Source organism: Girardinichthys multiradiatus, chromosome 5, assembly GCF_021462225.1.
Source record: "Girardinichthys multiradiatus isolate DD_20200921_A chromosome 5, DD_fGirMul_XY1, whole genome shotgun sequence".
NCBI lineage: Eukaryota > Metazoa > Chordata > Actinopteri > Cyprinodontiformes > Goodeidae > Girardinichthys > Girardinichthys multiradiatus.
The window spans coordinates 21,661,032-21,677,880 of record NC_061798.1 but is presented as its reverse complement, the minus strand read 5'-3'; the positions used below and the strand labels follow the sequence as shown (position 1 = coordinate 21,677,880).

Below are 16,849 nucleotides of genomic sequence, written 5' to 3'. Positions count from 1 at the left end.
GGTCAGTGTTGCCCCTGATCTGTGGGACTGATACAGCAGACCTAACCGAGGTCACGCCATATGATAGGTCATCTCTCAACAACAGAAAGATTTGCTGTTATTTCAGCTTTTAACTTTGTTCTCTCTCTTTTCTCTTCCTAGAATCTACACCTGGCCTGGCTCTGTGTCTAACTGTGACACCTTTCTGGAGAGGGGCATCATCTAAGCTTCTGCTGACAACAACTTAATGCTCACCCTCTACTGATGATCCACATAGCCCTGTCTTTCAGTGTTTAACCCTTTCTCTCTCCTAGACATGGAAATTGACTGAGCTTAACTGTAACTAACTCTATGTGCTCTCTTTCAGACTCTTAACCTTGAAAACTGGCTCAGAGTTTATCTGTTCTTTCTTTCTAGATGAAACGACTAAAGGAGCTGTATCCATTAACATTTACTTTTCCTTCCCATAGAAAGTACTCCTGGATCAGTGCTTCTGTGTTCTTTTTGTGTCTCTGTTCTGTTCTCTCAAACCCCCAGTCGGTCGTGGCAGATGGCCGCTCACACTGAGCCTGGTTCTGCTGGAGGTTTCTTCCTGTTAAAAGGGAGTTTTTCCTCTCCACTGTCACTACATGCATGCTCAGTATGAGGGATTGCTGCAAAGTCAACGCCAGTGACTGTCCACTGTCTCTACATGCTCATCCAGGAGGAGTGAATGCTGCAAGTTCACTGACTGGATGGAATCTGCTGGGTTTCCTTAGATAGAAAAACGTTTTATCCAATTTGAATAAATAACTGAATCTGACTGCACTGTTCAATGGTTAGGATTAATTGGAATGTATGTACCTGACTGTTGTGAAGAGTCTTGAGACAACATGTGTTGTGAATTGGCGCTATATAAATAAAACTGAATTGAATTCAAATGTTTGCAGATAAACATGGAAATGTTTTTGCGCTTAGCTTAATGTTCTGATTAACATACTTAATTCATACATTTGAACAAGATTCCTAAAACGTCTTGTTTTTAGACTGTTGGATCTGAGATCAACTTTGAGAGTTAGGAAATGAAAGAGTGAAATACAAAAATAATATTTAGTGAGATCAAAAACAAGACTACAAATAAGAGACTAAAGATAAAGCAAATATGAAAGCCAGGAAATGCTTATGAGTGTTTACATGTGCACCTGGATATGAACCACCTGAGAAGGTGTTACAGAGCTGCATCTGAAAAGTTAATCATGCAAGCAGAATAAGTAAAGCCAGCGAATGGATTAGACCCCAAACTGTGGTGCAACGAATTCTTCAGCGTGAAGTTGTTGTTCAGTGCTTGGTTAGCATTGCTAACAAAAAGCGAGAAGTTGTGCAAAAATAAGGATTTTGTTTTTTGCTGCGTTAGAAGCGTGACTTCTGTGGAGGGGAGGGGCACTCAATTTAGCAGCCAAAAGCAGCAAAAATGATGAACTACGCTAAAGAACAAAAAGGGCAAACACTGAGCCACTTACAAACTCTGCACATCACAGCAAGCCGTTCTTCATAGGAGGAAGACACAGCAGGAAGAGGAGGAAGGGGATGTGAGCAATAGAACAGGAGTGGATTGGATAGAAAAAGATCAATTAAAAAGATCATTTATAAAAAAGGAGAGAAGCATCATCATTTCCAAATTCTGGGCTTAAAACTAAATCAAGATGCTCTTTACAGCAAGTGACCTACACATCCACAAGTAACGGGCTTCAGAGAAATAGTCATATTCAATAAATTAATAATCGCCATTCCAATGAGGCTCGATCGCCAGAATAAAAGCATCTTTGGAAAATAAAAACCTTTTAGTGGGTATTAAAACATTCTTATCAATATATTTTTATTGGTTTCATGTAATATTCCGATCTTAAATGTCATGTTTTCATTAATTGTAAGCAGAAAATCATCATTAACAGAAATAAAAGCTTGAACATATCACTTAATCTATATAATGTGTTTCACTTAATGAATTGAGTAACTCGAATAAATGAGCTTTTCAATAATTTTGTAATTCATTGAATATGACTGTATCCTAAAAGCATATTAATAAAACGACGTCCGTAATTAAAAAAAAGGGTGGGAAAAAATTGTGGGCATAAAATAGGAAAATAAGTATGAAAAAAAAAATAAAAGAAAAAAGATTAACAAGTACAGTATGTCTTCAGATGGAGTCACATTAAAGTTTTTCCACATATCGCCTTTCAAACATACAGGTCCTTCTCAAAATATTAGCATATTGTGATAAAGTTCATTATTTTCCATAATGTCATGATGAAAATTGAACATTAATATATTTTAGATTCATTGCACAATAACTGAAATATTTCAGGTCTTTTATTGTCTTAATACGGATGATTTTGGCATACAGCTCATGAAAACCCAAAATTCCTATCTCACAAAATTAGCATATTTCATCCGACCAATAAAAGAAAAGTGTTTTTAATACAAAAAACGTCAACCTTCAAATAATCATGTACAGTTATGCACTCAATACTTGGTCGGGAATCCTTTGGCAGAAATGACTGCTTCAATGCAGGCGTGGCATGGAGGCAATCAGCCTGTGGCACTGCTGAGGTCTTATGGAGGCCCAGGATGCTTCGATAGCGGCCTTTAGCTCATCCAGAGTGTTGGGTCTTGAGTCTCTCAACGTTCTCTTCACAATATCCCACAGATTCTCTATGGGGTTCAGGTCAGGAGAGTTGGCAGGCCAATTGAGCACAGTGATACCATGGTCAGTAAACCATTTACCAGTGGTTTTGGCACTGTGAGCAGGTGCCAGGTCGTACTGAAAAATGAAATCTTCATCTCCATAAAGCTTTTCAGCAGATGGAAGCATGAAGTGCTCCAAAATCTCCTGATAGCTAGCTGCATTGACCCTGCCCTTGATAAAACACAGTGGACCAACACCAGCAGCTGACACGGCACCCCAGACCATCACTGACTGTGGGTACTTGACACTGGACTTCTGGCATTTTGGCATTTCCTTCTCCCCAGTCTTCCTCCAGACTCTGTCACCTTGATTTCTGAATGACATGCAGAATTTGCTTTCATCCGAAAAAAGTACTTTGGACCACTGAGCAACAGTCCAGTGCTGCTTCTCTGTAGCCCAGGTTAGGGGAATGCAGCACCTGTAGCCCATTTCCTGCACACGCCTGTGCACGGTGGCTCTGGATGTTTCTACTCCAGACTCAGTCACTGCTTCCGCAGGTCCCCCAAGGTCTGGAATCGGCCCTTCTCCACAATCTTCCTCAGGGTCCGGTCACCTCTTCTCATTGTGCAGCGTTTTCTGTCACACTTTTTCCTTCCCACAGACTTCCCACTGAGGTGCCTTGATACAGCACTCTGGGAACAGCCTATTCGTTCAGAAATTTCTTTCTGTGTCTTACCCTCTTGCTTGAGGGTGTCAATAGTGGCCTTCTGGACAGCAGTCAGGTCGGCAGTCTTACCCATGATTGGGGTTTTGAGTGATGAACCAGGCTGGGAGTTTTAAAGGCCTCAGGAATCTTTTGCAGGTGTTTAGAGTTAACTCGTTGATTCAGATGATTAGGTTCATAGCTCGTTTAGAGACCCTTTTAATGATATGCTAATTTTGTGAGATAGGAATTTTGGGTTTTCATGAGCTGTATGCCAAAATCATCCATATTAAGACAATAAAAGACCTGAAATATTTCAGTTAGTGTGCAATGAATCTAAAATATATGAATGTTAAATTTTCATCATGACATTATGGAAAATAATGAACTTTATCACAATATGCTAATAATTTGAGAAGGACCTGTATTTATACCCCTTGAACCTTTCCATTATTCGTTATGTTACAGAAAGAAAATTACAGCATATTCTATTTGGATTTTACGCTACAGGCCAACAAAAAGTAGGGCATTACTGTGAAGTGGAAGAAGGAAAGACTTACAGCTTCTGATGGCAACTGGTTGCTCTGGATTTTATTATTAGGAATCAGACTTAAGAGGGTTGAAATGCACCACGCACAGTTTTATTTTAAAATGTATTTTGCTTTTACTACTTTGTGTTGGTCTTTCACATAAAACCTTATTCAGAACCACATAAGCTTTCTGTTGCTGATTGATTCAAAGGGAAAAAGTCCAAGGGGAGTGAACAACTTCTGCAGTCCTGTAGACAGTGCACTGTTTTTGCCTTTCACATAAACACAATGTCAGTTCAGATACCAACCTGAAGTCCTCAGAGCCCAACACCTCAGTGTAGTACATGACTTTACACTTGTGCGAGGACACCTGCAGGGTGGCCAGGACGTCGTCCACCCGGGGCAAATTGGTGGCTGAGCATGCCGGCATGTTGTGAAACTTCCACTGGAGGATGTAGAAACCTGGCCAACGGGTTATATGGGAGCCCTGAGGAAAGGAAAGAGTAATTGGACATTAATGATCAGGAATCAAAAAGTGGATTTTTGTTCCATAAATAAACAAGAAAATCTTTATGATGACAAACCCTCACCTGCACACTTTCACCCTCCTTGCAGGTCAGAGGGGACTCCACCATGCTGTAATCTTGCCCCAGAGTCCAGGACTTGTCAATAAGCTGGACGTTGTTGACTCCTGGGGAGGTGATGCCGTGGGCTCCCAGGGGGTCTTTGCGTGGTGGCTGGGGGGCTCGCTTCGAGTGGTAGATGTTGAAAACGATGTCGCCTTTGCACACGTCAAAGTCCCAGGTGATAACTGAGGCGGCGTCGATGATCTCGATCAAAAGCTGTTCAAGTAAAAACAACAACTAGTTATTTAACAGATAAATACCTGTTATTGCATTGATTTTATTTATAACAGAATAAAAACTGTTTTATGAAATAAGATCTTGTTTCTACAAAAAATGTAAATAAACATTTTGACAGCTCCCTTTACATGTGGGTGGGCAGGAAAAATATTTCCAGAGAGAGCAGAGTGAAACCTACTTACAGAAGGATAATTATAAGTGACATCTGTCCCACTGGTTTAAGTTATGCAACAGGACAGGAACAGTCTGTCACAGCAGACAGATCAGTTTTCGTAGACATACAATATACTTCCTGGCTGAAAATCAAAGAATTTACATGCTATCCCCACTAGATGGCAGAGGTCTCAAAAACACCTCCACTGAAGCATCCTCTGTTGTCCTGTCCTATATAACGTCGCAGCGCCATGGGTCTTTTCATCTTTGCTTCTCACTCTGATGCCGTGTGCTGAGCCTCACCTCATGCGGAGCTCCCTTAAAGATGCTGGCACTCTGATAGATTGTCTCGGTCCAGAGACGGATATCCTCGTTCTCGAGCTCCTCGGGTGTGCGGTACATGGACTTTGGAACCAGGCCGCCCTCTGGTACCTCGCACTGTGAAGAAAAGCATGCAAAATGGAGAACAGGGTCACTGAAAAAGTTTTCACCTTTAATGATGTGTTACACAAATTTTCTGCACATTTTCTGGGCCTCGCAAAAGTATTCCTCTCCCTTCAAACGTTTTGACACTTTGTCATGTAACAACCTCAAACGTAAATGGGTTTTGAGAGGATTTTATGTCATAGACCAACACAAAGTGGTGCATAATTTAAAGTGGAATAAAAAATATGCCTGCTTTTCAAAAATTTCAACAAGATCTGAACGGTTCAGCATGCATTTGTATTCACTGTGTTTAGCATCATCAGCCTTCCGATTAACTGATAAGCTTCCCAGTCCCCACAACACCATGTTTGACCATAGGAACGATGTGTTCAGAATGTTGTGCAGTGTTAGTTTTCCACACATCTGGTTTTTCAAATTGCCCAAAAGGTGTTAGTCTCGCCTGATCAGTCAGCTTCTTCCACATTTGCTGGGTTCCCTACAAAGCCTGTGGAAAGTGCTGGAGGCAACTGGCTGCACTCATTCTAATCAGGGGTCATAGAAATGAACATTCTTTAGTTTTCCCTTGTTATAAAACATGGGCTACTTCACGCTGGTCTCTCACATGAAATCCCAATTTAAAGGTTTGTGGTTGTATAAAAGTAAAAAGATTTATAAAGAGGTTTGAATACTTTTGCAAGGCTCTGTATTCAAAATATGATCTGCAAGTTTTTATCCTCACTCAGCACTTACCATACACTCTCCTCCTAAAAAGTCAGGGATGATTTCCTTGTCGATATAATCAACAAGCCCTCCAGGACCCTGGTAGTCATTTCCTGCATAGATCAGGAACTTCTTTCGGGTGTTTTCATCAATAAATGGGCTCACCTGAAAGCAGAAGTGATCAAGAAAACTTGTTTAGCTAAGAAATGACTTTAAATGCAACCACAGAGACAATTCGGTGTCATATTGAGATTTCTGACTATTCCAGGAATGAAAATGATATTGTAGAATAATAATCCCACATCATTTCAGTTCCCAGGTACCCCCCTTCTATTCTCACCAGTGTCCAAAGGACTGGGAAGACTCTTGGTGCTCTCAAGATAAGGAGCCGTCCCAGAGTCTCTGGGTAGTGCGCCTCCACAACTTCGATGATCCTCAGCAGCGCCTTGACCCCTGGCCGCCACAAGTGACGCATGTTCAACCCCTCCAGATCGACGAGACAAGTCCAACAGCTACAGAGCAGGAAGCAAGAGAATTAGTGTGGATAACTTCTCGTCACAAACACATACACATGCATGCATGCTTGGCAGAGGGCTGCAGCCTACTCTCTGATCACTTAACACCTGTCACCCTGAAGCGTGGCTTAAGTGATGAAGGTAATGCTAGTTAATTGTGAATCCTGAGTGCAGTGACCTGTTAGAGACACATAGTTCACATGCCTTCCTGTGGAGCCCTTATCCCAGAAACCACCTCCTGATGGAGAGCACTGACACAGACACCATCTAAACTCATCAGTCTGACACTAGGCACTCAGAAATGAGTCTGAACACCATCTCCAATTACGGAAAAGACGGTGCTGTGCTTATCTGTAAAAATACCACAGCTGCTGAGCTGAATCCTATCACCAGGTGTGCTTTAAAGTAACTAGGTGCTTTATGTTTCTGCTCAACACAGACCACTTTCCTGTAATTCTAATGAGAAAACTGTTAAATAACTTAAAAAAGGGTCAAGTAATACCTCCTAAATCAATTGTTTTAATAAACACCCTACATTGTACCTGATAGGCTGACCAAACAGCTTGGTGTTCTCCTCACAGCGCCTCAGGCCCTCCTCGTTGATAGACAGCACCTGCAGTGTCACATTAAAAACAACTTAACCAGTACTCAGTGAATGCGACACTATAAATAAGCACATATTTATGTAGGTCATCAGTTGTCTCCATCCTTATTGGGTCACTAACTCCCTAACCTGTAATCTAAACATGGTCTGACCTACAAACGTATTGACCTTCTGGAAAGAACAGAACCAGAACTGCAGCTTGGGTTACGTACATGTCTGAGCAGAGACTCCTCTCCAAGAGCGCGCACCAGACCTTTGGTGTCCATGTGGCCCAGCCTCAGGATGTACAGAGGACGACCATCTAAAAAAGTACAACAAATATAGACATGATTTATCATAATGTTCACATTAGACACAAAGAGAGGTTAAGTGGGAAGAAGGTCTGTTTGGTGTGAATAAGTGAATGTAAAAAATGGTTTACTGTTCTGTTCATATTAAAAGCAGAGTTTGATTGATATTTGTGTCATTATTTTCTATTGAGGAACCTAAAGCGCTCTCCTAAATGCAGCATGCAATCATGTGCGTGAGAGAAAACTACTCAAGCCAGCAAAATAGTCATTTTGTTACTCTGAAAGTCACGCCTAAAGCAGCAGGTTGTTAAAGATGACTGAACAACTAACATCACGTGCTATCAAATGATTCAAAAGTGTTGTTGTAAGGAAGGGTTCCTTGTCTAAAAGCAGCCTGATGCACGTGGATGTTTGTACATGAGATATTTCAGCAGGTGACTTTGGGTGTGGCTCTTCTCAGAAATGTACCTCTGTCGTGGTGGTGCCAGCCGCCGGTGTAGTAGTCCTGAAGAACCTGCGGAGGGTTCCAGGTCTCCAGCAGGTAGTCCACCTGGTGCTGCTTTCTCCACGTCAGAGACTGGCACAGTATCTCCCGTGCCTTATCCATGTTGAAGTCTCTGGCCCGCAGGAAGCGCAGGATGTGCTCATCTTTAGGGATCTAAAAGAAAAAACAAGGAGTTCGGTTTATGATAAGTTGTTGAAAGTTGAGTGACAACAAAAATCTTCCACTTAATTACTGCCAATACCTTTCCCTTGTGCGTTTCCTGAAGCCATTTGCGAAGTCTGATGAGACAGCTCTCCTGCAGAGGCGTCAGGTCGCCCAGGTAACGTTTGATATAGTCTGCATCCAGTTTGTCTGCAACAAAATGTTCCAAATGAACACAAGTTTCTCAACACAGGTTTAGGTACCAAATGGATGTTACATTGAAAGAAAGACAAAAACAAAAAAACTATTCTCTACATGATTATCTAACTTTTGTTTTGTAGACATGGATAATTATGTATCTGTATGTATGTATTAATATAAATCTTCAAAAAATGAAGTATGGGAAAAAATGAGTGTTTAGACGTATGTGTTTTTTTTGTGTGTGCCTGTAATAGCCCAACATCTTAAAGTGCCCGTGATACGGTTTTCCCTTAAATGTAGAAACTGAAAGAAAACATTTATATAATGTTAATGGGATTAAAGATGTGATTAAAGACAATTGTGACACAAAATAAGCATATTTCAATGTTAAATTTTGCAAGTCTAAAGTCACCCGGAAATGACGTGAAAGAGAAAGTCTCTGGTCATTAATTGTGTGATACACGGTTCAGGTAGAAGCCAAGTTGCGTTAAAAACAGCGTTAATATGGTGAAACGGCGCATTGCTGGTGGTGGCAGCAATTCTACGACAGCCGCCGTTAGTCTGCACTACTTTCCTGAAGTGAAGAGCTGGAAAAACTGACGGAGAAAGATGGGATGGTCCCACCAAGCACAGCCAGGTGTGATCGGAGGACTTCTCTGCAAACTGCTTCAAACAAGAAACATCTGGGATAAATGATGTCAGACGTCAGGATATCTGAGAATGTTGAGGTAGATGCTATAACCACGCTGTTCAGAGCGTCTGATGGGAAAAGATCGCCATAGAAAAGGTTGTTGCTGCTGTTGGTAAATGGATCAAGGCTCCTTGTACCAAAAATACCTTTAGATATCGGCAGTTATTAATAATAAAAAATCTGAAATTATTATTTTTATTATTAGCAATAATAATCCAAAATTATTATTATTAAAATGAGATAAATTACACGCATATACGATATATTTAAATAAATGCTTCTCCAAAGATTCAAAGTTAAAACTATTAAAAACACCAGCTAGTGTCTTCAGATCTTGAATCATGTTGTGTCTGCTGCTGTTGCTCAGCTTCGCCTCCGCTTGCATCACTCAGTGCCGTATTTACTGGAACCCTGGATTTACACTGTATCTGCTCCGGTCCGGTCCGCTGCAAAGCCCGGAGCAGCTCCAAGAACCATACGCAGATCGTGCAATAAAAGCCGGTGATAAATGTGGTAGCAAGTCCAAAACAACTCATTCTGTGGAAGTTAAACTGCTTCATTTTTCGTTTCATGCATCCAGATATTTTCATGTGTTTTGTTCTACAATGGGTGCAGCAAAACTATATTTGTTGCTTAACGTTTAATTGTTTGGTACCTTACCATACCTTAGTTAACCCAGTAACTGATCTAAATGATTTAATGTTAACAGCTGCTAATATATACACTTGTATATATAAATATGTATTTATTATTATAGCGAGATCTATAACTCAGTGGCATGAATTTATTTTTTTTATATTTTATCAGTGTTTCATTTCCATAAATGTAATTGCATTTATCATGAAAATACGATGTCACAGGCACTTTAAAGTTATTTCTATGCAAAAGCACTTTTAAAGCGAGTTTGGTTATTCTTTTTAAACGCCACCACTAATCTAAAATCAGACAGGCAATGAGGGACGGTGTCCAGATTTCATTTATCTGAGAAAAACAGACCTTCAGGTGTACCAGGCTGGATCTCTGCTAGGCTGTCGCCCTGAAGGGCACCACTATCCTGCTTTGCATCCTGTGAGGCGGCATCTTTGGTGTCAGCAGCGTGCGAGGCAGGAACAGCCGGCGTGCTGGTGAGCTGAAGTTCGGGCGGGCTGGTGGAGAGACTGTTTGGTGCAGGGAGAGCGGGACAAATGGAGGAGCAAGTCCAGCGGGGAACATGGGTGACGCCCTCATTCTCAAGCTCCCTCAGGTAGAACTCAATGATTTCTTTTCCCTGTCAGGAACACAAGTGTAAAAGTACATATTACATTACTGATGACATGTTGACATGGAACCCATTCAAATCAAATAAAACCAAGAGGGTTAATAAATCATTACATTTATAAAATTAAGTCACCTTGTTATTTACTACATTGTGATAGTATAATTACAAAGACTCAGCTATTAAACCTTTGCAGAAGAAAATAATCATAGTAATGCATATTGCTTTCAATAGATTTATGATGCGTCTGCTTCTGAACTCGCAGATTGACAAAGGAAATGTAAAAATCTATGCCACCGCAGGGTGTAACCCCCCCACACGCACCTTGTTGATGCTACTGGCATACTGCTTCATGGCAATCTTCTCCACAGTGCTCTCAAAGCCAAAGAAGGACTTGATGTCCAAACTGGCTGTTTGTTCAAAGCATGTCCAGTCCTCATTCTCTGGGTGGACCTGCAACATACACCAAAACATTATGGATTACCTAAACTGTGTACCCACACAGTAAAAATGGCCATTGTTACCATAGTAACCACACAAGATGGTGACGCACAAAGAGCAGTTTTCACACTGCGTGCACCTAGTGGGAGTATGTGTGTCAGACTGTTTGGGTATTTTAGCCAGGGTTTTCACACATGGGCTGTTTGAATTCAAATACGATAAAATACAAATTTTGATAAACGCACGTTTATAGAGACTCATGTCGAGGTTGCACCGAGCAACAGTCAAGACTATGACTTACTGTCAGGTAATACCCATTTCCCTGCTAGATAATCTACAATCATCTGTCCGTTATTAGTAGATTCAATTGGGTAAAAACTGAGGCTTTTATGAATATTAGATGTATATTTTAAACTACAAAATACATTTTAAGCTTAAATAATAACTATGCCAAGATTGTAACAGTTAACTCAGGGTTTCCATACTTTTGTTGGGCAAAGTTCTCAGCCCCTTTTAGAGGCGTTTTCAAAGGTATCAATATAAAACGTCACCATAGGTTACTGTAGATATACACCTACTGTGCTTACGATGAAAATACATTTTAAATACACGTAGAAACGATATGAAGGAAGCAAGCAGCAAAGCAAGGTACACTGATAGAAAGAAAAGAGAAAACGGGAAGAAACAAGGAGAGAAAGGAAAGATAGAGGGGAGGAAAAAAGAGAAGGAAAATAAGGAAGGAAGGATATAACATTTGAAACAATAATGGGGAATTAAGTCTGGATATACAAATCATTTTCCATACCTATTCAAAACTTGAAAATACTGAAATCAAATTCCATACTTTTCCACACCACTTGGAATCCCTGATCCTGGTGGCAAAATGGTGGCAGCTTCATTGCCCATGAGTACTAAAATATTTCAGGTCCATTAGCTGCCTAACTGAGCTGTCCATCCTAGTTACTGTTACTACTGAGTGTTGCAGCACACTGCAAGAACCTCTGTGTGGCTTTGGACATAAAATTAGCCTTCTAGTTGGTTGGAAGCTAATACGATAAGCTTGACCTCCTGAATTCCTAACACATCCACACATGAACAGACAGATCTGGATCAGATCTTTTGTGTACCAGCACAGCTTAGAGATACTGACTGAATAGCAGCAGGTCTCGCTGACAACGACCCTGTTGGAAAACGTCTCATTGTGAGATTCAATGATCAGAGTCCTCTCCTTTCTGTTCAGTGTGTTTTTCTGGATGAAGTACACATAGTCTACACCAGCAATCTGTGAACAACAGAAAAAACCTGCTGTTACTTTACAAGCAATGGCAAATGAGGAAAAGGTATCTGTATAAGAAAACATGGCTATAGACTTCAGGTATAATTCACCCTTTTAAGAAGACGTGGTGCATCGACATCCAGGGCACAGCGGCGCTTGATCCTGTGGGTAGCGCCGTCCTCGCTCGTCTCCTCATTTACCACGTCACTGTTCACAAACATGGGGATGAGGTGGCAGGTGGGGAAGCGGCGTTCGTACGCCTGTAGGAGAGGAAAAAAGAAAGAGGAAGAATAGTTTGACGCAGGAGTGCCTTTCAAACAGCAGAGATAATTCTAGGTTTCAGGTTTCATTCCAGTAAACGCAGTAGGAAGAAAGCATAGACAGTTCCAGCAAGTTCATCATTTTCTGTGTATGTGTATGTGTACTGTGCAACAGGTTGCCAATATTATTACGGCAGGATTTCCTTTGGAAATAATGCTAGATTATGTGTTCCTCTATTAGTAATGCTAGTGTAATAGGCACGAAAGAATTTTAGTTTTATTTAAATTAAACGGATATTCTATCTTGAAATGTGACTAAGAAACTCAAGCTTAAGTTAGTTTCCCATACCTATTGAAAACAATGCTAGTAGTCATTAAAAGTACAAACAAATACAAAAGAAGAGACTAAGAAAGAATAGAAGGGCAACGAGGAAAACTGAACTCCAAAGAAAAACCAAAAACAAAGAGTAAGGTGAAGCCCCTTTCACTGCTTTATAACAAGCGGCTTAACTTGGATAATATGAAGAATTCAGTCTCCTAATTGTGTACTGGTAAATGCAAACCACAGGCAAGCTAAGCTCTAGTTCACAGAGCACTTAGCTGTTTATACAGGAACAATAACATGTAGAAACAAACACTCAAATCTTTAATGGTTCATCAAAAACTACCTCGGATCTAATTGTCGTGGTTTAATACCCGGCGTGTCTGGATAGCAAGCAGGTCTATGATGAATCACCTCTAGCTCCTAAGTTTTGGCGGGGAGGTTCAGAGTCGATCCCAACATTTTAATGCATTAAAATACAATTTCACCTAGAGTTTTTACAAAATATGAATACAGACAGCGATGTAGGAAACAAAGAGCAAATGTTTTAGTTTAAAAAACAAAATGATAACAAAATGTACACTCAAAGACAAGACATTACCTAAATGTGGAGAACGCAGTGCTGATGCTCATGATTTTTACTGGTTATGAGAAAGGAAATTTACTGAATGTTTGAAAACATTTTTACACAAAGGATATGTTGATAACCTTATTTATGAACTAAACAATGGACAGTGTTCTTTAAAGACTGACAACCAAAATGTTTTAATAAAGCAAAGTCTATTGATGTAGGCTGAGATTAGGAAGCAGCAGAGGGCTGCATATTTTGCTCTTGTTCCATGCTGCTGCCAGGCCACTTAGCTGCCCACTGACCCCTGAATAAATGAATGCTGAGTTCTGTTTTTCAGCTCACTGGGGCGTTCAGCTTTGTTCTGTCATCAGCACAACAGTCTGGACTGTAAACATCTGTTTCACCCATTGTAAACAAGCATACACCAATAACACAAGCACCACAAATTACATGCATTTACCAAAAAAAAAACAAAAAAAAAACCCAATGGCTTTTTCACTCTGTAACAACAAACAGAATAAGCTTACTTCACAGCAGAAAGGGAACTACCAATAACCAGTAGAAAACCATGAGTTCCCGGCTCAGCTTACAATGAAACTAGTAAACGTAGTGACTGACGTCCTAAATTTCAGCTTGATCCAGAGACTGGATAATCTGAAACTCGAAACTTCCATCTTTTTTCCAATCAGTAAATGCACCATCCTTCTTAAGTGCTAACAAATCGCTCTGGCTGCAACACACTGTTTAAGCTTTGGTGATTGGAGAAAACTCAAATTTAGCCTTTTTCAGTATCACTGAAGTGTTTAAAATAAAGCCAGAGGAAGCACAAACGCTCTGAGAAACCATTTAAAAAGCAACTATTTTCTACGAGATGTGGAGAAATGTCAGCGGTTTATTCAGGCTCTGGGGCAGTGAAAGAGAGAAAGACTTTCAGCAGATAACAGGAAGGCTGAACGCAGTAAAGTTACTCTAATCTATTCTTTTGAACTTACTTCCTCTAAAAAGGACCATGGTATGCTTGGAAAAGCTGCCGACCTTTTGCAAATGTCAGTTAAAGTAAAGCTCTTCATTCTCTAGTGAATACCCACAGAGACTGTTTTGGTAATGCTAGGTGTTCTAATAGCAAATGTAAGATGTTAAAGACTGTCAAAATGTTAGCCTACTTTGTCTTTGTTTTAAAATATTATTGAAATTCTGTTTCACAGCAACATCTGTCACATGTATTGTGGCATTGCCTCATGTCCTAATTTGCTGTTAATAACTGACAATCACTAATGGCTATAAAAATACTGTCAATGCTGTTCTTATATTGGGAGATAGACAACCATGACTGGTGCACCTGGACAGAAATAACTAAATTGCAATTTCTATTGTACCAAACAGGAAGGCTGTATTACAAAACAGTTAAAATACACTGTCAACCCACACGTTTTACCTGATAATGGAATTTCAATGTTTCTGTAAATGGCATTCATTATATTAGCGGTAGTAGAAAACCTTATGTGATGGCTATATGAAAGATCCCAATGAATGTCAGGTTTTTTATTGGTGTTATTATTCCGCTTTCAGTCATTTGTTTTAAAGTGAGTGAAAATAGATATACCAGAAGAATAAAGGGGTTCCTGATAAGAAATATTAAAATAAACTACTTTTGTTTAATTACAACCATGAGCCACATAGAGTGTAGAGCCTGTACCCCATTACAGAGTTTATTTGTTCATGCAAAAAAGTGATTTTTCCACCTTTTTCCTTCCACCCTAAAGCAAGTCATTCCTGATTTATTACAACCCCCCACCTTTGTCCAGAGAGGCAAAAAAAAAACTAAAATAATAAAGCCTTTTACTAAACTACTAAAATAGATAGCAGTTTCAGCACTCATTTTGAAGAGATTGTAAATGGCTAAATATAAGGGAAGTCACTGTTACAGTCAACTAAGGTTGACCCACATTATTTTTCAGATTTGTTAATATAGGTTGATGTACAAGTAAGTGCAGTTAATATAGTATCTCAACATATTTTCCAGAGAAACATTCCTGATAAGTGAAACAACAGGCTGTTGTCCTGATATGATGAACAACTTCCACAGTTTATGATAGTCATCAGAAACAAATTACTCTTGGATCATCACTGTGATCACAAAAAGAAGGACAAATCTAGTAGACCAACATACTTTCATATAGGGTTAAGCAATAAGGAGAGCCCAGACTCTAATAGGAAAGTGTGAGAACACTGCTCTCCCGTGTCCACAGTGATGGGACTTGTTAGCCAAGCTATGAGTAACCTCTCCTGGAATTTGGATGAAAAACTTGCGTGCTTTCCAGAGGCGGATGAGGGGGAAAATATAAAAACAATGCATCATTTCTTGATTTCTTCCTGCATACACAAAACTGTTTTCCTAATTGCACAAAAAGTAATTTGGTAAAGGCCACGAGTCCGGAAAATCTCATTTGTTCTAGTCCAGGAAGGGAGATTCAGGAAATTCATAGGATCCAAAGACAATGCAAATGGAGGTCACTTAGTGCTGCGAGACGCATGCAAATGAATGTAGTGTTCTACCTGGCAAAGACATGCAAGGGCTGGCAAGGAGCCCAGGAAATTCTCCATCTTCAAACTATGGCGGAGGGAAAAATAAGATAAATATAGATGAAAACACAGTTGTAACACATTTTAAAAATGATTTTTATAGTAAATAGAATTATGGTAAACAATGATACAATCAGTTTTTTTTAAAAGGAAATTTTATGGGATTCTGTTTGTAACACCACCCACAAAACAAAAGTTTATCAAGTGGATGTACTGCAAAATAAGAAAACACCCACGCCCAAAGGCGAAATAAGCCCAACAGCTGGGACGCAATGTTTTTCTCATTAAATGCTTCTGTAGAAACATACCATACAGCAAGCTGTAGCAAGCATTTTCTGACTACATCTCAAACGTTCCAGTGAAACAACTTGGCAGATGAATTCTAGTTGTGCAGCTAACAAAAAATTAGCCCAACAAGATCCACAAGATCCATGGCTGCCTGGTTTTCTAAAGCAGGGCAGCCAGCTTTCTGTTTTGATTCTGGGTTGCCGGTCCACTTTGACTGAGACGAATCTCAAAGATGCATTTTAATGTGAATCAAATGCACCTCCACCCAAAAAAGTGATGCCATGACCCTACAAAACAATGATGCAGTATATGACCATTGGCCACTTGGTCAAGTTCGTTTTTTTTCTTTCCAACCGATAACTACTAAATGACCTGTAAAGGACATGACAAACCCCTTTCCCAGCAGGTCTCACGCTCCCAGTTTTTCTAAGAATCAGAACCATATCTCGAAGGCTTATGGGAATGGTTGTATAACAGAAATAGCCGCCACACAGAGGTCAGTTTATAAGCTATTTTTAAATCTGGTTGGCTCCAAGGGAAAATGGGAACAATTAGGTTGCGGCCACTTTTATGATAAGAAAAAAAGAACAGCTTAGAGATTATGTGAAAAACAAACTAAACAGTACATAAACACCCCAAGGGCAGTAGTGTGGCTGGGTTTTCTTAGAAAATTCATAAGAAGAGGAAACGGTGACTTCCCCTCCTGTAAATAACCAATGAGTCATTTGATTGTACTGTATATAGAAGAATGCAAGTATCTGTCACCAAACTCTCTTTAATAGATGACTGAAAATCACATTTCCAAATCCTATACTTTTACAGACAGGGTTTTGTAGAGTTTTAGTCAGTTTATGACATTATGAACAT

The 16,849-nt window shown here is 39.9% G+C and overlaps 1 protein-coding gene across 3 annotated transcripts in view; it reads right to left on the bottom strand.

Moving 5' to 3' along the window:
• si:dkey-237i9.1 (SEC14-like protein 1) overlaps positions 1 to 16,849 on the bottom strand; it is a 33,287-nt gene that overhangs the window by 2,373 nt on the left and 14,065 nt on the right. Inside the window, exons 2-16 of one of the 3 annotated variants that reach the window (XM_047365204.1) lie at positions 15,668 to 15,722; positions 12,069 to 12,218; positions 11,833 to 11,964; positions 10,566 to 10,694; positions 9,983 to 10,253; positions 8,195 to 8,304; positions 7,917 to 8,106; positions 7,371 to 7,459; positions 7,097 to 7,167; positions 6,380 to 6,551; positions 6,070 to 6,204; positions 5,197 to 5,331; positions 4,468 to 4,719; positions 4,186 to 4,364; positions 1,479 to 1,505 (exon numbers count right to left, since the gene is read on the bottom strand). In XM_047365204.1, coding sequence (XP_047221160.1) covers positions 1,479 to 1,505; positions 4,186 to 4,364; positions 4,468 to 4,719; positions 5,197 to 5,331; positions 6,070 to 6,204; positions 6,380 to 6,551; positions 7,097 to 7,167; positions 7,371 to 7,459; positions 7,917 to 8,106; positions 8,195 to 8,304; positions 9,983 to 10,253; positions 10,566 to 10,694; positions 11,833 to 11,964; positions 12,069 to 12,218; positions 15,668 to 15,715 — 2,090 coding nt within the window. In that variant the 5' untranslated portion in view covers positions 15,716 to 15,722. The remainder of the gene's footprint in view (positions 1 to 1,478; positions 1,506 to 4,185; positions 4,365 to 4,467; positions 4,720 to 5,196; positions 5,332 to 6,069; positions 6,205 to 6,379; positions 6,552 to 7,096; positions 7,168 to 7,370; positions 7,460 to 7,916; positions 8,107 to 8,194; positions 8,305 to 9,982; positions 10,254 to 10,565; positions 10,695 to 11,832; positions 11,965 to 12,068; positions 12,219 to 15,667; positions 15,723 to 16,849) is intronic. The other 2 variants (XM_047365203.1, XM_047365205.1) reach the window with 2 other exon arrangements.